The sequence below is a fragment of the Micropterus dolomieu genome, linkage group LG02 (genome assembly GCF_021292245.1).
Source record: "Micropterus dolomieu isolate WLL.071019.BEF.003 ecotype Adirondacks linkage group LG02, ASM2129224v1, whole genome shotgun sequence".
NCBI lineage: Eukaryota > Metazoa > Chordata > Actinopteri > Centrarchiformes > Centrarchidae > Micropterus > Micropterus dolomieu.
Genome location: NC_060151.1, coordinates 21,010,961 through 21,033,005, shown reverse-complemented (window position 1 = coordinate 21,033,005; position 22,045 = coordinate 21,010,961). Strand labels below are relative to the sequence as shown.

The window sequence follows — 22,045 nt, the reverse complement described above, 5'->3', positions numbered from 1 at the left end:
AATATGCTGATGCTTCTTCATGGACATTACAAATAATCTTAAAATTCTTCAAAAAGGACCTTCTAGGAAAATGAAAGAGAAAAGTTAGATTTATTGAGCAAGTTGTGGGACATTGATAAGAAAAAACATAGAAAGCGATGAGGGTGAGAGATAGATGGAGGTTGGACAGAAACACCCAGATAACTGGACAGATTGAGGTTGATCTGGTTGGTACACAACAGAGCCCCTGACCTCCCACCTCCTCCCTTCTCAGTACCAGCTTAGCCAGCCCGAGTCAGGGCCACATTCCTAGCAGCTTTTAGCAGATAGTTACTAAGAGTCCAGTGGGTAGTCTGAGCTCTGGGTGAGAAATATTTCCACAGCATGAGCTATGTACCTTTGTCCAACTACGGGACCTGTGTTACTTACAGATAATTGTTCTTTAAAACACACAACAAACAATAAAACAAAGAAAAACCTTGGCTTCAAAGGTACGGTGAGTTCTTACTAATAACATTAACTACATCCATACTGTGGTTTTCCACAGGATTGGCATCAAACATGCATTGATTGAGCCTGAGACCCAACACATAGATTTATATTATTACACACGACATGGCCTTATGCGCAGGAAAATTCAATTTTCAATTCAATTAAAATCAAAGTCAATCCATTTGTCTCTTGCCAGTAGCTTGTCAATTTTCATTACCCAAGAGGATTTCATAAATCAGACTGCTAATGACTCATGTAAGGCAAACAGATTATCCTTTTTCAAGTTGATGTACACACATACATGTAAAAAAAGTTCTCAGCATGGAGAATGAAGTCAGATCATGCTGGCAGTCTCTTTATCCTGATAATCAATCAGCATAAACCAATAGAGCCACACTACACACTGCTAATGCCTACAAATCATGTGGTAACACCAAGATACTAAATTATACCCCATATGTGTTTGACATGTATTTATGGATGAGCGTAGATGAAGTTTGGCAGAAAATGAATCTATCACAGACTTTGAATTTACCCCTGTTTGAGCTTCAGTTTCTTCTTGTTTTTATTTATTTGTTCTCTAATTCCTCAGAAAGATAGATCATTCTTACAGTTTTGTAATTTGAAGTTTATCCCTGACTGTAATATGGTGTTACAGATTGGAAGGATCTCTCTCTCTCCCTCTGCAGGTCATTCTGTGCTGATAAAATATCTTGGACTTTTCTTATCATCTGATCACTTAGAGGGTGGAAGGTGACGTGAAGTAATCTGTCATCACCACATTTTAAGCCTTGTGAGGCGTAGTGGAACCTTATTAATCCTCAAGAGGAGCTGATCAGCGCTTAGGATTAGAGACCCTAAAATGGGTTTTCAATTGAGTCTGCCTCCAGTCTGCTCCTTGCATTGAAGAACATGCCAGAACAGGACAACAGGCCGACTGTCAGGAAAAATATGCATGTGAAGTTTCAGAAGGATGAGGAGACTGACTCTTTCAGCTTGCCAGAAATTTATTTATGTATGTTTAAAAGGCAATTACCTTTTTTTCCTATGCAGTCATTATGAAATAACCACCTTACTAATCATTTCAGATCTTACACTGATTGCTGATGGGCTTGTGGTGTCATTTAGTTGTATATTATGTGATGAACATTGTATTACTTTCTGTCATTGTGATATAATGAGGATTTAAAGATCAGTGTGAATGATGATTGTGTATTTAAGTCTGTGGTTTGTATGTCTGAGTGGTGGAGCCTGACAGTTAATCCATTGTCACTTCATTTCAGAGCCTCAGATAACAACTACAGATTTTTTTATGCACAAAGAGATTCTAAGAAATAGCCAACATCTGTCTGCAATGCATGTCAAATGTGAAGGTTGGTTCTGCAGCATGATGTGAAATGTGGGTTTTGTCAGTGACTTTGAAACAAGAATTTTCTTTTTCTGAAGCTGGTAAAACCCCTGATCTGTGAAAACACCTCAAGAGAAATGTGATTGTGCCACCCACTGACTGCTCATGATAGTATCTCCATATACCAGACAGCATTTGTTCTTACATAAGAGCTTTCACAAAGCCACATCCGGTGACACAAATCCACCCTGTAATGGGTACTCCGGGTTTTCCGGCCTACAGTACAAGGGAGCACATCAGTGAGCACATCAGACAGTATAAAACTGACTGCTTGGTATTTCATCACCATTGCACTTACCTTAGCCAATTATGTTATGGCCTTGTTGAAAGGAGCTAAATTACCATCAGAAGCCAAGCTGAGGAGGGATTTGATTCAGAGCTGCATTATCAGACACATTACTCCACACAGTCAGTTGCTAAACCCTGCTGTAATTAGGTTGCCAAACCAGGGATGTGACCACGAGAAAGCATGTGTAAATTTTTCCTTTTGCACTGGGCCAGTAAGGAGAACTGCCAGTCTGGTGATAATTATAATATTTAGAGATGACCGGAGACCAAGCTAATTAACGTCTAAGGACCATGTCTGTTAAACGAACTGTACAAATAGACTAAATAAACTCAACCGGTGACCACACGCCAGCTCACCCTGCTGTCTACCCTCCTCCTCTCTGTTAGTTTACAGAACAAAACACAATGACTGGGTTTTGATCTCTAAATAGCAAGGCACTTATGTTGAAAACTGGTATTTCTTTACACCAAATATGATTCAATCCAGCATTTCTTTGGACTTCCCGTCTGTGTGCAAGGCATTTGAATTCCACTTTTCTTGAAAAAAAGAAAATGCTAGGAAACTCAGGAGCCTAATGAATCAAAGTATTTTTATTTCCAAACTAATTTTTATTTTATTATAGGTGCAGATATTGGGAATGCATGAGAACGTTTAGAATAAGCAAATTATTTCTGCAACATGGTGCCATAATGGCTAAGTGGACAGCCCCCCTGGGAATCCATCTGTATACTTTATTTGTCTAAGATCAGATGTAACTGGCCCCATGCTGTTGTTCCTCCTTGCTTTCTGTTTTTTACTACTCAGAATACCTTTGAACAACCTATAAGTGGCAATGTTCTTGATGTTTCAGCTTGTTTGCATGAAGAGGGTTTGTGCCACAAAAATCATTGCCTTCACACTTAAATTTAGTACATATGACAAAAAGAAAATTTTCTGTCCAAGCTAAATTTCACTGCTTGACTCATGCTTTTCAATAGGCATGTGTCTGAGAATGTACGAGTAACGTGTAATGATGAGCGGAAACTCTATAAATGTTTCTAAGAATGTCATTAAGTGGTGCTCAGAAATGCCACATTATGATCTTCAGTATGTCACTGCTCTCAAGCACTCTCTGTGGAGAGTTCATTGTGTGTGGTCCACAGCTGCAGCAACAGTTTTTGCTCTCCTCAATTGGTGCAGCTTGTGGGCTATTCCTTTAGCACTTTCTCTCAATTAACAGTGTTCTCTATTTGCCTCAGAACCCCCAAAACACGTTCCCAGCTCACTCCTTTCAAAATCTTTGCACCCATTCTTTCTCTGTTTTTAAGTCTCCCTCCTGCCCACGGACCCCCAGCTACTCTTTTCCCTTCGTCCCTTTTATTCTCATGAAGTTTGCATTCCACACCTCCTCTGCAGACCGCACACAAAAGAGCAGAAAGCGCCACTCCTGACCTGTGGCAAACATTCCAGTCCTTTAGGCCCATTCACACAGCCAGAATCCCCTATCCTTCTAGTAGCATCAGCCAAAGTCTGTCACTTGTCCAATGCTACTGAATGGAGATGCCACCATCAGGAGGGCCAAACAATTAGGGATACTCAGTCTGATGCACTTGCTGTAAGATGAGGAATGATATTGCAGAAGTTATTTGTAAAAATAATTGTGAAAAAAAGACAACATGATAATATTTAAGTGTAATTATAAACACTTGTTTGTTATGACAAATAGTTGGATGTGCATTTTACAGTTTAGAACAGCATCTCTACCTAATCACACAATCCATCTTTAACTATGATGAGTAAAAACAGACATTGTCAGCTGGAAAAGCAGTGAAAGTTCCAGGAGAACCTGCTCATGTATCTCTATAGTCAGTACACAGGAAATTGACTAATAAGCTATGAAATTAGGTTTAGAGTGGATGGTGGTGTCATTTTCCATGACTTGGACTTTGATAAAGAAGTTACAGATGATTTTGGGCCAGGGCACAGCTGGTGTATGGTCAGGGGTGTCAGCGGGAACAGATGAAAGCTCTGAGGAAGGATGTTGAACAACCGATTGCTGCAAGGAGGGTTACATAAGGCAGGTACACAGGAGCAGCAGAGAAGTGTGTCGTGAAAAAGGGAGGAGGGTTTACAACAAGACATTAAAAGCAGAGAAAGCACGTGGCATGGAAAAGCATGCATGGGCTTGTATTATCCCGTCTTCTTTGTCTCTTTCCTTTTTCTCTGTCTTAGTGCCTCAATCTTCTGAAATTCCACAGCAATAGCTTGGAGGCTGGTAGACATCACTGGCTGCCCAGCACCCCACCTCATCTCCATCCACACCTGTCCACTTTCTCCGGAGGCATAAGGGAAAGCATGCCAATAACACCCTGACCTTACTCCACTGGCTTGCTCCAGACCTTTAAGCACCATGTCCACTGGTGGATAGTTATTTTTCGATTGTCGGGTCAGTGTTGGTGGGCTCGTCTGGGTCAAAGGTTCATGGTAATTTTTTTATTCTCTGTCTGTCCCTGGCCATGACATTTGCTCATACCACCACCTGCTGATCTGCCATAAAAATGCAAAAGGTTACATGCATTAGTGGATTTTTGCACTCACATTAATAGTGTACAGACTCAAAGGCACTCATATATAGCTATCCCATGCTTTTGGTCTATTGTGCCTTTACACTAAATTGTTGGTTTCTCTAAGATTGTCAGCCAAATGCCTTAAATCTGAAATGTAGCATGTTGTTTTTTACACTGTCAGCTCAAAGCTGTTTTATCTGACAATGCAAATTATACTTCTATTATCTCACTGTAAACGTCTGCTTTCCTGTGAGAGAAATGGTTCATAGCTTGGGGAAGTTCTAAACAAGCAGACATCAGCTTTGTGAGACACCAAGAGGAAATTGGGCCTGAACTCTGTGTAAGCTGACAGTCTGCTCTCTTTTGTCAGCATAATAGACCGTTTATCACAAGCAGTGATGCTTGGAAGTCTATGAGTTTTCATTATGTTCTCTCAGATGTTGAGTTATGCGTCACATGCTCGACGTTGCTTTTTCGCAGTAAAGCTATACTTTACTCCATCAGCATGCTAGCTGCTCGCTGACCCTTAATGGATCGTGCCAGGACTCCACTCATTGTGAAAATATGTTGTCTCCCTTTGGGAGAATCTTATGTCATGACTTCAGGGAGGCAGCATTTAGTGTCTATGGTCTTCGCTCTCTGTAACAGCCTGCCAAAGAAGCTGAAGGCATCACAATCTGTTAACATCTTTAAAATCCTAGTAGCACATACCATTTTATCTTAGCTTTCCCTTTATCTATTTTATTTTAAGCTACCCTTCCTCCTGTGCTACACTGGTCTCTCTGTTCTTTTCTTAAGTACTATATTATAATTACCTATTATATTTTTATTTTGACTGTATTTTTAGATTTTCTTTGTATTTCTGTATTTCATACTATTGTTAAGCACCTTCTATGTCAATTTTGTACAAAAGGCGCTATATGAATGCTCTGGGTGGTGGAGCCCTGTCGATAAGAGGAGACAAACAGGCCAGTAAAATTAGGAACCTGTCCCTGTCCTCTCTCACTGGTCCCTCTGCTGGTCTCTGTGTGTTCAGGTGAGTGTATCTGCTTTCCATATTCTCTTTGTATTGTCCTTATAGTGACACTGATGCTTCAGAACATGTTAAAATGGGATTGTGGTTAAATAGGTTAACCAGGGAGGATTAAAACAAAAATGTTTTGTGTTAAAAAAATTATCATGAATTTAGCTGCATCACTGGATAAATAATCAGCTTTCAAAAGCTGGGGAGAAAAAAATCAATGAAGAATAAACTCAAACTTGTGCATCATGTGTACTTTATAGCTATGTATCAGACTAATTACTATATTAACTAATTATTGTAAAATGTCATACCGGAGGACTGCCTTATCTTCCTGAACTCTGTCCAAATGAGTAATAATCCCAGTTAAATTCAGTTCTTAATGAACAGAAACATATGTGTAATTATTCCTTGGTTTAATAAATGCATTAAAAACATCAATATTTTAGAGAATTAAAATGCTTTATCAAAAAGCAAGAGAACTGACATTAAATAAAATGACATGGCATTTGAGATGCAAAACCAGTTTAAGTGAGTTATAAGATAGGGACATAAATCACTGATTACTTTCAACAAATCGCTTACCCACTAATCTATCCAGATTGCTCTTTGGACCATCATCCCTGCTTGGGGGTTATGAGAATCGGCAGAAGAGTAAACCATACATTTATAGTCCTCTACCATATCTGTTTACAGTTTGCATGTGGTTGCATTTCATTTAGCAATATGCCAAAACATGGCAGACTCTTACACTATGACCTTTTATCAGGGAAAAAGAAGCAAATCTGCTGTGAGAACTTATCAGAGGCACTTTGACCCCTTACAGCATCAGCCAAGAATAGGGTCCACTAATCACCATAACAAACCCTTCCTAATGGCATCACCGACAAACGAAACATAGCTGATAACAACTGAGGCCAATCTTTTTATATTTAGTTAATAATTGGATTAGCATTATTTATTTGATGAGGTGGCATGTATTTAAGGAGCCTGAGTGCTTCTTATGTGTGCTGAACATTTCCTTGCCACCAGATGGCAGCCCAATGCAGCGCATTACCTAAGCTACCATAAACACTACATTTCCAAATTAATATAAGCATAGGATTTATAAAAAAATCAACTAGAGAAACAACACTGAGCGCTTGATTTAGGTTAAGATATAATCTGGGCAACAGCAAAGACAACAACAACAACAACAACAACAATAACAGCTACAATAATAATAATTATAATAATAATAACGGACTATGTTTAGCCCAAATACTTGATAGATAATTAAAAATATGGTGTTGCAATTATTTACTTATTCAAATTTAATTAAATTTAATCTAATTAAAGGTATTTATCAAGTATTAAATAATAGTAAAAAGAAAAGGTTAGGTACTACCATAACATATATAGGCTAATGGTAAAACTACACGTCTTAAAAATACTAACTGTAATATAGTAGTGAACCAGAAATATCATTAGGTATGAACAAAACATTATGTAAATACAGTATGAATATTACAGTTATTTGTTTTTGGGGTCAGCTCAGAAATCAAATAAGCACGGCCCCCTCTACAACACGCACGTGTGCGCATGCACGGCCACACATTTTTAAGGAATTAACTTCGTTTTTAGGGCAGGCGGCACCTATCAAGTTTAAAACCTTGTCTGCAAGCGGTGTCTGCAATGCCACGTCTTTTTTTTTTTTTTTTTTTTTTTTGGTTACTGATTTTATTGAACATGTGACTGAATTAGACGCTCACATGGCTGCTGTGGCTGCATGATCGGCTTTGGAGCTTTAAAGTCCGGTGATCGGTAGCTCCCTCGGCAGCGACCACCGCAGAGGACCGCTGAAAAACGCAGCGCCTACCCGGACAAATCATGGCGAACAGTGGGCAGAAAGTTGTGTTGATCACCGGCTGCTCCTCCGGCATCGGCTTGCGAATCGCCGTCACGCTGGCCAAAGATGAAAAGAAGCGTTACCATGGTAAATGCGCTTTCTTCTATATTGTATTGTTTCTTTGATCGGACCTAATAGTAGCAGACCATAATAGTGTGGTTCGCTTGAAAACCTATTCCGTGTTTACTTTCCCCTGCAGAGCTCTGCTATTGCTCCAACCTTCCTTTACGCACAAAGTTCGGTTGAGTTTCATGCGCAACACTCCGTCTTAACGCAAATAAGCGATTTAGTGTAGTGTCCACTGAAATAGCTCACCCTAATGATAGCGGGTCCATATCCTTTTGTAAAGACTGGGATCCAGTCGCCCCTTTGGTTCAACTATTATCATATGAAAGCGCAGTTTCCAGGGGTAGGGCTCTGCGAGGATGCCGCTTGCCAGGCGGAATCATAAAAGGAGTCTTGTCAGTTCTCTTTCAAGTGACTTCTCCTGCACAAAGCCCCCTTTTATCGCAGTGAATTGTAGACCGCCTGCTCCGTTTTAGTGCCGTGTCTAATGTGCCTATAGTCCCCTCACTGGAGCGAGTGCTGAAAGGGGGACAAAGTTTGAGACCTGTACAAGCGAGGGTTCACTCCAAAGCAAGGGCCTTGTTTGAAGTCTTCATTGGTGCACAGTGGAGTAGAGTGTCCCACTTTGACATTGTTGGTCTCTGCATTTCCTCTCCTGCATCCCAGCCATGATTAATGTCACTGTAGGAATTGGAGATCCAAAACCTTTACATGTCATGGAGCCTCAGACAGAATTACATTAGGCCACCGTCCCACCCCCACCCCTGTTGGGAAGAGTTTGCCTTCAAGACCCCCCTTGTTGTAACATCTGACTTCATGCAGAATTAGGCTAGATAATTGGCTGTAGGCCTAGAGTGAGTGAGTTCACAGTGAAGCCCATGATTTCAGTAGTCATCTTATACATTCTCTTATTAAACTAATTTAGCAAAGTTAAGTCATTACTGCTGTCCGTTTGCCACTTCATGAACCACTATGCAGGGGTTGTTAGTTAATGTTTTCTCCACCAGAATCTTATGTAATGTATTACAGTGAAATGGATTAGCAAAACAATAGTGAGCAGATTGTTTCCCCAAATGTGACCTGCTTTCAATAAGGCCACCTCTGAGAAATCGAGCCGATATGCTCTTTTCCCAGGGTCTTTAGGAAATCCAACAGAGATTAAGTATTGCATTGTGCATAAAGCAATAATTAGTTGCAGTAACATGCACCAAACTCAGAGAAACCCCAAAACGACCTCTGTGTGTGCAATGCAATGTGGTTCATTCAAGAATGTTTAAGCAGCCCAAGAGTAATTCCTGCTGGAGCCAGAGGAACAATGGTTCTCTTGTTCATTTCTCTACCAATACGCACATCTCTTTCATGGACACACAGTTTTCAAATCATAAGATTAAGTTTAATTAGACTTCATGGGACATCATTAATGTATAGTGTGTATTTGACTACCTGCAAAGACACAAATTTGTTGTGTGACTGCAAAATTCTCAAAGAAAATGGGCCTAGTTTCATTACTATACATCATGATATGTTAAATGTTACATCTGTAACACTGCATGGCAGTGCAAAACATTTACAGCATAGCAATCACTTTAATCTTATCCAACCCTGTCTCTGTTCAGACAAGAATCAGGTGAGGGTTTGCCTTTATCTGTCAAGGACAACAGGTAGGTTCAGATGAATGTGTGAATAAGAGGTTTTTTACTCCGATTGATTGTGCAACAGCACTGTCTCTCTTTTCTCTGCCAGATAATGTCTGTCAGCAAAGTGTTAGCACAAACACATAATATGGAAGACGCCGTGAAAGCCAAGTCAACACGGTGCTGATAGCTGCTGTCACTGGCCGTGATAGATTCATGTGCTTTATGTAGGTTAATGTTGCCCAGTGTGTAAAGTTCAAAGGAAATCAATTCTGTGTTCTGTAAACTGACAGGCGTGGTCATTGCTAGGAACTCTGATCCGCACATCTGACTCTGTCACAACTGTGAATTTGATAGGGAATCATTAAGAAAATCATGAATAATATTTTTTTCTCTCGCAGGACTGCGAAAAGGACTGTGTGTGTGTGTGTTTGTGTTAAACCTCTGTAACACACACACACACAGTCCTTTTCGCAGTCCTGCGAGAGAAAAAAATATTATTCATGATTTTCTTAATGATTCCCTATCAAATGATGAATAGTGAAAGTACATCGTGTGTGAAGTTGTGTCACTGTAAGAGTCTGTAAGAACCATTTTCTGGTATTTTTGAGACTCTTTGAAAAGTTTGAAGCCACATCATGCAAGTAAAATAATATTTTCCACTTCTCTGTCTCACCGTATCAGTCATTGCTACCATGCGGGACCTGAAGAAAAAGGACAAGCTAGTGGAGGCAGCAGGAGAGGCATATGGCAATACCTTGATGTTGCTTCCGCTAGATGTGTGCAGTGACGAGTCCGTCAAGCAGTGCGTCAACAATGTTAAGGACCGCCATATTGATATCCTGAGTGAGTGGGAGACACTAACTCCAATTTGACCACTTCCCCAGCTTTGAATGACATGGTTTTTTGATCTATCCCCTGTGTGGGATATGACTGTATTTTGTTTTGTTTCTTTTATTATATTCTTTAGAACAGATGTTTTAGTGTGTAATTATGTACTCTATGGCCTTATTTCATTTCAAATCTGTGTGTAAGAATGATAACCAAATGCATAGAATACTAATCCCCAAACTACCTGCTATAGAAGCCTCTAGAAGAAAAAGAGTGACAATAAAAAACTTAACTATAATAATATTACAAGTTTAGACAATATTTTTGATTTTTAACTGAGATGTTTTGCAATGGTGGTCACTCTCATGTAGCAGTGTGCCCCATGGTTTTGCAGTTGTAGGTGGGGGGAGGAGATTGGGAGAGTCTTGAAATTCCAGTGGGAAGATTCTTCTCCAAAACAGAAAGGACCACCATACTGATCTTCTGAGTGTGTGAAACATAGCTGAAACTATGTCTGCAGCTCTCGCTGACAGTGACACCTTCTTTTGCTTGTTCCTTTTCTCAGAGGGGGCCCTTTAAGCTAAAACAAAGCCAAAGATGTATTTTGAAACCTAGAAATCACCTAGCACATCACCAACAATTCATTGGGTTCTTGGTATTGAGCAATACATCACTCAAAAAAACTTAAGTCATTTTATGGTCATCTTGTGTTACAGGAGAGGGCATTGCATATTTCTAGAGTAATAACTCATGAATAGGTTACTCTTCTCAGTTCTTGTGTTTAAACCTTTAGTCTGGATAAAGGTTATATTTATAAACCTGCCTCCATCTTACTCAATATCCAGCATTACATCCCCCTTCACCTAATTTCTCAATAACCAGATGCCCTTCAACCTGGACTTGTGTTACGTCACACTTCTCTGTTGTTGTTGCACACTGACATCTGGTGGCATTATCAAGTAATACCATCTGTAGTCTATTAATTAAGGATCTATTCTTGGAGAAAGGCCAAGTGAACAGTGTAAACTATACTGATATCACTTTATATTAAGTCAACAGTATCTTAAACATTTCAAAGGTTTGATTATTGCAGTGTTGGCAATACAACATACCTGTGTCTGTGTGTTTCCTGTCAGTCAACAATGCAGGTGTGGGCTTGCTGGGACCTGTGGAAAGCATCAGCATCGAGGAAATGAAAAGAGTATTTGAGACCAACTTCTTTGGTGTCGTTCGCATGATCAAAGAAGTGATGCCAGACATGAAGAAGAGGCGTTCAGGACACATTGTTGTCATGAGCAGTGTCATGGGTCTTCAGGGTATGATTTGTGTGATTTCAACAATCCAAAATAAAATAAAAAACAAAATCCACTTAAATTGGATCCAGGAACACAGGAAAAGATATAAGATATAACTGATTGTAATAAGAATGACTTGTAGACAGGAGTACTGTAGTCATATTTTAAACCAGTTTAGTAAACTATATCATCACATTTGCAGTTATAAAAATACATTTGATATAAATCTGACATCTTTAGTTACAGTAGGGTAAGAGTCATTTGAAAAGCAAGAGAAGTGGATTATTAATTTCTGCAAGCTACAAGAAAACATACGCTGATCATCGGAGGCGACCTACAAATGTTTTGGACAGACCAGTGCAGAGTCTGAAGTCTTCACTCATTTTGAGCTGTAAATCATTCAGTTTGTTCCATGCTTTAGCATCTATTAAATTAGTGAAGACAGAAATCAGCGTTTATAGTACCATGCAAAACATTTGCAGTGTCGCTTAACAAACTTCAGATTAATACATACCAGAAGCATTTGTTTAAATGCTGAAAGAAAATATTGTAGCTCTTTTTTTATTAGCTTGATTTAATCTGCTAAAATGAGAATGCTTGACTGGAAATATTTCTGTATTTAAAAACTTAACTTTATTATATTTATTAGTTGTCGGCCTATGCCATACATTGCCAGCAACAGCAATCTGTTGACCTGAGCCAAATAGCAAGCAGTTGCAAAGAAGTTTTGTTTGTTTTAATGTCTTTGAAGTGCCAGATGTGGGGTTTACCAGAACAACTTAAAGAGTATCTGATAAATTGTCAATCACAAGCAGGGAAGCTAAACTGACTTACACATTCTGTCTGGCACTTGTACTTGTATGTGATATCTGTTACTTGGTTGATTCAAATAGCTTATTCCTTTATGTTGAATTGAATTGAATTTATTTCAGGATAACATAAAATGTGTATGTGTAAATGATGTGTGAGTCATGTCTGCTGTTAACTGAGTACTCTGAAATTAGATAATACAATGCAGTGATGCCGTCTTTTTGTCCCTCTTTTGTTTGTTTAGGAGTAGTGTTCAATGATGTTTACACTGCCTCCAAATTTGCGATGGAAGGTTTCTGTGAGAGTATGGCAGTACAACTGATGAAGTTCAATATCCGGTAGATTACCCTCTTTCCTCTGTTCTTCCGTCACATCTGTCTTTCATTTGTACTGTACCTACATGCTCCCTCGTGGGCCTTTCTGCATCTGACTACCCACACAGGTTGTCCATGATTGAGCCTGGCCCGGTGCACACTGAGTTTGAGACAAAGATGATGGAGGATGTGGCCAAGATGGAGTATCCAGGAGTAGATGCAGACACAGTTCGTTATTTTAAAGACGTTTACCTGCCATCATCCATAGATATATTTGAAGCCATGGGCCAGATGCCAGAAGACATTGCCAAAGTAAGGGAGCAGGTTTCTCACTCACATTACACTGAGTCTATCTCAGGATTCAAAAGTCATTGTTGTGTTTCTCAGGATTCAAGAGTCATTGTTGTGTTTCTCTGATCACTAACTGTTATAAATGCTCAACCAGCCTACATGAAATCAGTCAAAATGTTTTTTTTGCTTCTCATCTCTCCAGTGTATTAAAAAGGTTATTGAGTCAAGCAGCCCTCGCTTCAGGAATCTGACGAACAGCCTCTACACACCCATTGTGGCCTTAAAGTATGCAGATGAAACTGGGGGCCTGTCTGTCAACACCTTCTACAACCTGCTCTTCAATTTCGGCCCTCTCATGCACATCACCATGAGCATCCTCAAGTGCCTGACATGCAGCTGCTTGCGTCGACGCACCATTTCCCCTAACTGAAGAGAGTGTCCAGTCTTGCCCCTTACCCTCCCAGTTTGTTGATCCACCCAGTTTCAACCGCCTTTTCTTGAGGTTTTGGACTAAGCAAGTAGAGCAGAGCCAGTAAGCCTGGAGCCAGGAGGTGTCTTTTAGTTCAAAGACACTACCATGATAAGCTTTGCCAGACAACATGCACATTTGCACAAGATGTTGTATGCAGGATGACCTCATGTATTAAGGAATACACACACAGAAGCATACATACACAAAAACACACAGAAATACAAGCAACACACACATTTGATTATTGTACATATTATTAAAGCAAAGGCCATGCCTTCATCATGTCTAGGTGGGTGGAGCTGAACAGATATAGTTTAAGTGGTTAGAAGTCTATATCATTTTAAAGAGAACACACAGACAGGACTTGAGATACGAGCCCCATGCGCAGATAAAGCACAAAAAATGAACTCAGTTACAGTGAGAAGCAATAAAATTCTAGAGAAATAATAATGCTGTAACGTGTAGCCTAGATAACTATAGAGTCAGGCTCACCAGAGTTATAACATGTATGCCAGAGACAGAAAGAATATATCTGCTTTTTTTGTGTTTGCCTTAACATAGTGTTCTCATGGTCATAACTGCTGTTAAATCATATTTTTAATCTTCTGATGAACTGAATGTTTTTGGTTTTTAAGGGTTTGTGATGGGGTGGGTCAGATATTTTAAATCTAGCATCTTGATTTAGAAATAAAAATATTTCTGATTTACCCTCAAAGGTATATATTTTGTTTGTTTTAAGTTATCACTAACAAAATGAGACCATTTTGACTGGTAATGCTTATTGATACTAAATGCTGTGCAAGGCTTTTCTGTGTGCAAGATTCCTTGGGTACCAAGAGGGGGCAGTATTTCACAGTTTTTTTTTCAATGGCAGCAAACCTGTAGATTTCACAGTATCTGAAGCAAGCGGAGTTGGAGCCATAGTGTAAAGGAATGTGGTAGATTTGTTTCATTCATTGGATTTATAACACTACATGCAACACAACATCAGTCCATACTGATTATTTTGAAAGGCTAATTTAGAATGGTAGATATTCCTTAGTGGTAAGCATTATATAAAGTTTCCATGTAACAACAGGATCTATTGGAACTGTATTCAGGTAAATACACACAATGCCTCTGTGCATATACACACACATTATCATGTTTTGTGTGTGTGTGTATGTGCGTGTGTGTGTTGTATGAGCATGCCTATGGGCCAAGTGATGTGTTGATGGATATAAAGAGGTCATGGCCTGCTCCCCATCAAAACCCCTCCCTCTAACACCCACCGGTCTCACACACACACCCTGCTTTGTGCCCTGTGAGAGAATGTGACCTGGTTCCCATCCCTGAGGAGGGGTGAACCCTAATGACGGCCTCCTCAGACACATTGCACAGCCCTGAGCCTCCCTCTCCAGCTGCCCCCCTCAGCCCATTGGGCCGGGACCTCCTGGTCCACACTGGGAGAGGCCTGCGGTCTGACCTTGATTGCCTGGCAGAGGTTGTCCTTTCATTCTGCCATGCTCTGGCTGGTTACACTCACCTGGTCCGACTGCATGGAGCTCATCATCAGAGTACAGTGCAAGTATGTAGTGTAGTTTCTGTGAAGTGTACAATGAGTGCAGAGCCTCAGCCCTGTGTATGTGTCTTCATCAGAGGCGACAGCTCCGCACAATGGAACAAAGACGCTGTCAATCACAATCAAATGGGTGTGTGTGCGGGGGGTGGAGGGGAAGGGGATCCGAGATAGTTGGGGGAGGAGTCTGTGTGTCCTGAATGTTCAGGGGGATGCCAAGACCCAATGTGGGACACTGAAGGCTAAGGGCAGGGGTGGTTTGGGGCTTTGGGACACTGAGGGGTGGGGGTGTGCCGCATTTGGGAAAATGAGAATCAGGGTGCCCAGGGCTGAATGGAAGACCTGTTTACTAATTGAATGAACACAGGAGTTACAGCAAAGTCTCATTAAACAAGAGGTATTATGAAACCATTGTTGTGTAGCTTTGTTTCACAATCAAGAACGTAATTGCAGTATAATGAGAGCAGCGTGACATGGTTAGGGCTTGCCTTAAATGTAACCCTGTCACAATTACTGAGCCACTAAACACGCATGTCTTCATGCACCTTTGCTGTGTAGCGACTAACACGCCACTTGCATTTTTTAGACAATGAAAATGAGAGAAGGAAAAAAGGGAATTTCAATAGTTATCTTTGGCATGTTAGTAGGATGCATTATTTTCAATCTGCCTGCCTTCTCTGTTGCTGGGTCATCCCTGGTTCAGCCATTTTACCGCATCCTCCTTTCCATGTCATCACCACCAGAGAACCACACCTAAGCCTGACTCAAGAGAGTGATGAGATAGACAGGGGAGTCAGAGATCAAAATCAAAAGGGAGTTGCAGAGGTCAGAAAATTGTGAGAACTGAGTTGTGAAAATGGAAAAGAGAAAAGAAGGGGACAGTGTGAAAGAAACAGAGGAAGCCATAGACAGACAGAGAGGTCCGGGTGCAGTGGGATGCTGGCATTAAGTGGAGCTGATGTCTAGACAGGGTGCTTCAGCCTGATCCCAGGTCAAAATCAGGCTCCACTTATCTGGTTCTTTTCTTACTTCCCTTGCAATCAAGGAATGAATAATTCTGAATAATGTCACAGAATGGTAAACAGAACTGTCATATGATTGATCCATGGATCAGAAATATATTCATAGCTTAACAAGACAGATGAAAGCTGAAAAAAAAGCCACCATTTCACATGGCTGAACATGACTGGAAATGTCGCCACATGGGACATATTACTATCCATAGAGCTAATCTGGAGCCTGAAGGAAGCTATCAATCTATATATAGTCAAAACAGATGAAGCCCAAGTTGCCCTGTTGCTGGCCTGTGGTGGTCGGGTCCATTGGGGCTGCAGAGGCCACATGGAGAAACAAACACACGTCCATCTCTCCTTCTCCCTCCCTCTCTGTCTCTCTGAGGCCCACTGTCTGTCTGCCCTCTACTCCGTCCATCTCCATAACTCCGCTGTGCAGTGACCTCTTACAGACCAAACGTGGGTCACTTGTTTATTCTTACATGGAGAGGGGTGGGGGTCATCATCTCTCGTTCTGAGTAGAGTTGCTTGTTTGCAAGATCGTTTGGAGGTCAGAACGTAAATCAAAAGAATCTTGGCTCTTGCTGACCAGTCATACACATTGTTTTACAAACACAGAACAGCTATTGTCACTGTCATTACAACATTACCATTGTCTCCTTTTCCCTACTGCTCTTCCAGAACATAAACAATACATCAGGAATTTCCAGGCTGGGACTCAGTTTGCCCACTGCTGTATTGTTTTGTTCCGCTCTGTTCACTCTCTCAAAACTACCAGTTTCAATGACTGTTAAACTCTGTGATTAGGTGGTTCAATCTGTGTACAAGCATTATAATTTTCAAACAAGGGGATGATGGTTGATTGTGCTGAGCTGAGAGGTGATGTAATCTGAGCTGGGGTAACATGATCCTCTTGTTTTTATTGTGGATAATGAGGTAAGATTGGTGTAATATTCCACAAGAGGAGTCTGACAGCAAAGCCGCTGTCAATGCACAGATTTTGCCCAAAACCTGAAACTCCTGTTTGAGGGCAAGACAAGACGAAGGGCATGACGAAGTCGAAAAAACAAGAAAAAAAAAACAGATAAGGGGAAAATAACAACGCAACCGTTACATAAGTGCAATACATGAAAGTGCGCATGCACTCAAAAGAATCACACTTTTCTCACCATTCTGTGCACTCACATATCTTCTTGTAACATATCATCTTCCTTTGGGGTTCTAACCTCTTCCACCATGGATCAGTTGTTTCTCTCTTTCAATGTTGTAATTAGACGTCTGGGAATCTGCGGAGAAGCATTTATATTCTTAATTTACAGAAAAATAACCATATGCTTTGCTTTCTGGTCTGACCGACACCAAGGAAGGAATATTTTCAACCAAGGGATGATTATCCTTTTAATTTGTTTCCCAAGGATGGCTGTGTTTTTTTCTCTTATGCCTCTGGCAGCGAGTGAGTGAGTTTATGTGGATGTGTGTATGAGTCAGACAGAGAGAGAGGACCAGATACAGAGAAGACTGGTGTAGATAGACAATGACCTCATCAAAGAGTCGATCAGTATTGAAGTTTGTCCGTGCCTGGCAACCCTGTACCCCCACCTTATTTCCCTGCCAGAGAGAAAACCTAGCTCTGGACCCCATCAGCACTGATCTATTCACCATCCCCAAGCATAAAGATGAGAAACCAAACAGGGCGCAAGGCACACCCATGCCGGGAAGCCTGCCTTAGCCCACATCATTGTTTATTCAGCTTGAGTGCATCGTATCTTGGCAGCCAGGGTGAGAGTGATTAGACATTCAAATTTTTAGTTAGTTTATATTAACACATTCACATCGCTTCAAGTAGTGGCTCACTTAAGCATAGGAAATGATGAAAATGTACACTTTCATGCCCCTAGATTCCAAAACCAGTTGACATTTTGGTCACCTGCTTCATTCAAGAGCAGATGAACGGTAGACTTTGTGCTGCATTGATGGATCCACCGAGGCAGATTGTTTTTCCTTCATCAAAACAAAAGAAGGCCTCCGTCTATTGACCGTGAAAAGATGTTCATAGATTTGTCCCCAGTGAAGAGACGTCTTTGTTGGTTATCTCCATTGATGAGCCGCCTCCATTTGGCTCAGCCTAATCAGAGCACAAACACGCCTCTGTCATTTGGCTACTCTCCCTCTCACCCTCTGTCTCTCCCTCTCTCCCAGTCAGTCTCTTATTAACTAACACTACAAATTAGATTCTATTTTCTATTTCACTTCTTTTTTTATATCCCTCTATCCTCCTTACACTTGTATATGTGTGTGTATGTGTGTGTGTGCGTGTGTGTGTGTGTGTGTGTGTGTGTGTGTGTGCATATGCAGAAGAAAGAAAATCACACTACACTGTTATTCTCTGTGGCTCTCCTCCTCCCACCATGGCCTCTGATTTGTTTTCTCTCTTTCATCTTCCTTCTATCTAATCTACTCATCTAGATGGTGTGTGGCTCTCCATGAGGCACAGACACTGAGACCAGGCATACATTAACTTTGCTTGTCTGGTTTCCGTTGCCGAAGGGGAAGTGTTGTAAAAAAAAATAAATAAATAAATAAAATAAAATCCCTGAGGTAGTAGACTTGCGCTGGATTCCTGATGAATGCGAGGTGGTCACTTCCTGAATACGTTGAAGATTACAGTTTCCATACACAAAAGAAACACAGTCACACTATACTGCTCACCTCCAGATCCAAACAACCATTATGTGCAGCCAAACATGACTACAAGATCAAGATACATTGTATAAAGTGTGTGCGTGTGTGTGTGTGTGTGTAATGCCCCAAATATTTGTACACTCAAAAGTCTTCAAAAATACGCAAATGAAATGAGACTGGTTATATAGTCTTTTTTTGTTGTTTTTTAATTGTAATTGTTGAAGTTCATCTATTCACATGCATATTAATATGGCGTATCACACTGTACATTATCCTAGCCGTGTACCTTCTCAATTCAGTTCAATTCAATTTTATTTATATAGCACCAATTTATATCAGAAGTTATCTGATTGCACCTTTTATATAGAGCAGGTCTAGACTGTATTATTTGTAATATTATTTACAGACCCAACAATTCCCACTGTGAGCAAGCACTTGGCAACAGTGACATGGAAAAACTCCCCTTTAACAGCTAGAAACCTCACGCAGAACCTACACTCAGCAAGCTGTCTGCCTCGACTGGTCTGGTTGAGAGAGAGGGGGAAGAGAGAGAGGCAGAGAGAGAGAAGCCCAACGCAATGTCATCATTGAGATGTAAAACAATAGTGATGGTACAGATATCAATGAAAATGAATAATAATAATGATAGCAACTATTTTTCATAATATTATTATCATTACTATTGCAATAGTAATGATAATAACATGAAAAATAGTAATAGTTGTAGCCAGGAGCGTTTTTAGGATCTTGAAACATTGGGGGCTTAGCCAAGCCCATTAAACTTCATATCTTCACATAATAATCCACCCCCCCACCCCCCCAAAGTTAAGTCTGTAAAGCAGTAAAGCAACAGTAAACATCCTCTACTTATACGGCACAACAAAACTCACAAAAACACTATTAACTGTGTCATGTCTGCAAAATTGTAATGTCATGTGTGTAATTATAATAATATAACAACAAAACTGCGACAGTATGAACCGAGGGGTCTGGGGGTACTTCCCCAGAAAGTTATGAGTGTTAAACACTTAATTTCCTGGATTTCTGCCTTTTCTGCATCAATTTATTGTGGAAATTATTTATGTAAAGGGACACACAAAATTCAGGTGTTGGTGAGTATTTAAAAACATTTTGATATTTTATGACCTTGTAATTGATTATTTATTTCCATCTTAAATGTGCAATTGTACTACTGCCTGCCTTTGCCAGGACACTCTTGGAAAAAGAGTTTTTTTTGTTTAATAAAGGTATAATAAAACAATTTGAAATCTAAAACAAAATATAATGCAGAGCAGCTCTCAGGCATTCTGGGTTGCTTTCAGATATGTTTTTCCTGTAGATCAACTTTTAATATTATCGCTGCTGAATCAACATACACGCAGGCGTGACTGATTGAGGTAACATCTTTAAATGCATGTGGCACCATTTTACTTCATCAATAATAAATTAAATCATTTTAATTCAGTTATAAACTCCTGGACTTTAATAGCTCCTGTGTTTCAGCAGGTTTTCTACTCATGTTCAAAGTTCTGCACATTCAGAATCTAACTGGAATCTCTGACATTTCCAGAATAAAGGATATTTGAGAGGTCAAATAGAATCAATCATCATTAACTTTGCAATCAATCTGCGGTCCACCTGCGTGCCGCACCGTGTGGAAGGGATCCATACCACACATCTTGTCATCCCCACACTACTATGGATAGTAGTGTGGGGATTTAATTCTTGCATGTTTTGTTGTGCAGGATCACAGACCCTATGTGTCCACATGAGGAAAGGTGAAGATAGGCTATCAGAGTAAAAATGGACTGTCTATTGTATTAGACTAGGCAACTTGATGAGTTTATTTTTTCAAGTAGCCATTAAAATATTCTTGCAAATGCAGTGAAGAAGCTGATTATCTGTAATTTAGCTATTTCTACAATTCTATTTCTACAATTATTTTCCTTTTTAAATCTTAATGAAGGTGTTTATAAGATCACTTTAAAATATCACTTTTGCTGCCCAGCCAACTTTTGTTACCTGTGCCTTTTATTATGGAGATATAGCCAACCAAACTGCATGCTTTGCAGTAGCACAGGCTGCCAATACAATCTGATTATTCCTGAAGCATCTAAATAATCTAAAAAGAATTATTGTGGCAGTAACACCAGAGCAGCTCATTGTTGAAGCAGGTAAACCTACATACAGAGGAAGCTGTGTGTCATGCGTAAAACCCAACAGAACGATTTTATCCACCATATTCTCTCTCTCGCTCTCTCTGCATCTCAAAAATAAATAACAGCTGGTAGCTGCTGAGTGAAAGATTAGTTTCACCGGCGACCTTCTGTTTATGGACTCATCGTTGGACACAAATAGTTACTAATGTGTATTAAAGAAAAGAAACAAGCTAATGTCCAATGCGATGCTCTGTTCAACAACAGGACACTTTTAATATATCTCAATCAATGCGGTGGTCATCTGACATAGATCTTACAGTGTGTAGGCTAGTCTTCATTTGCTCTGCAGAGACTAAAGATGCTTTTAATGCGCCGTTAATGGAAAGTGAAAGTGTTTCACTTGCTGACTTGTTAAAGAGCGACACAGGCTGCTTTCCACTAGTGCAATAGTGTGCGCTCACTAGATTTCAGTTGTATTAGTAGAACAATAAAGCCTTGAGAAGGTGTTTGTTGGATTTTCTAAATGTTTGCATCTGCCCAGCTCTGTGACTGTGACAAGCGCCCGACCAGCGCTTTATTGCGTAACTGCGCGCACACAGCCTGGATCACAGCTCATTTCGGTTAATGAAGCTAAATGCAGATTACAGACTGGTTAAGTTATAAATGGAAAATGTAGCGAAATTAAGAGTAAGCCTACATTAGATGCACCCACCCCTGCTGCAAACATCATACAGCCTTCAGCTAGAAGTAACAGCAGCACAAAAGAAAAGTCTGTAATACTGAGGCACTTTGTTGCACCGGCCTCGAGCAACTTCTTTCCCCCTGCCCTTAACATTTCTATAGGCTACAATAATCAACAACAATAATCTCTCTCTCTCTCTCTCTCGCTCGCTTCCACGCACGTAACGTTAGTTAAACAGTAAAGTTAAATTTTCGGCCTTTTGTTGTTTGTTTTTTAAAAATCCTTCTGAGATCCGGGGCTTTTCCAAAAACATCCGGGGCTGCCCAGGGCTAACGACGGCGCTGATTGTAGCAGGATGCCTGCAACCACAGGTCCAGCCTCTCCAGCGCTGGCGCCAGAAACACTTGCAGAAAGCGACAGAAGGAGAGAGGGGAGGGACGAGACAGCACAAAACGGGGCTTACGTACTGTAACCCGGATTCTATGAGTATAGGAGTCTAAGGCTATCGCTATTGGGTTTACCCTTTCCACACGCCTGCACGGCACTGAGAATTTTAGTCTACGCCCACCCACAGCGTGGGCCTCTCCTACGTCCGCACCTTGTATATACACTCAC

At 40.4% G+C, this 22,045-nt stretch overlaps 1 protein-coding gene across 1 annotated transcript; it reads left to right on the top strand.

Moving 5' to 3' along the window:
• Window positions 1–7,437: 7,437 nt before the first annotated feature.
• rdh8a (retinol dehydrogenase 8a) lies at window positions 7,438–14,002 on the top strand. The gene is made up of 6 exons (XM_046036705.1): window positions 7,438–7,710; window positions 10,008–10,169; window positions 11,291–11,470; window positions 12,504–12,597; window positions 12,702–12,885; window positions 13,067–14,002. The coding sequence occupies exons 1-6, from the start codon at window positions 7,605–7,607 to the stop codon at window positions 13,292–13,294; spliced, it is 954 nt and encodes a 317-aa protein (XP_045892661.1). The 5' UTR covers window positions 7,438–7,604; the 3' UTR covers window positions 13,295–14,002.
• The last annotated feature ends 8,043 nt before the right edge of the window (window positions 14,003–22,045 follow it).

What these genes read in the sequence shown, in the direction of transcription:
- rdh8a (XM_046036705.1), top strand. Translation starts at nt 7,605, where the DNA reads ATGGCGAACAGTGGGCAGAAAGTTGTGTTGATCACCGGCTGCTCCTCC. An exon ending in CCGCCATATTGATATCCTGA is followed by an intron (nt 10,170 to 11,290) that starts GTGAGTGGGAGA and finishes GTTTCCTGTCAG; the next exon opens with TCAACAATGCAGGTGTGGGC. An exon ending in CTGATGAAGTTCAATATCCG is followed by an intron (nt 12,598 to 12,701) that starts GTAGATTACCCT and finishes CTACCCACACAG; the next exon opens with GTTGTCCATGATTGAGCCTG.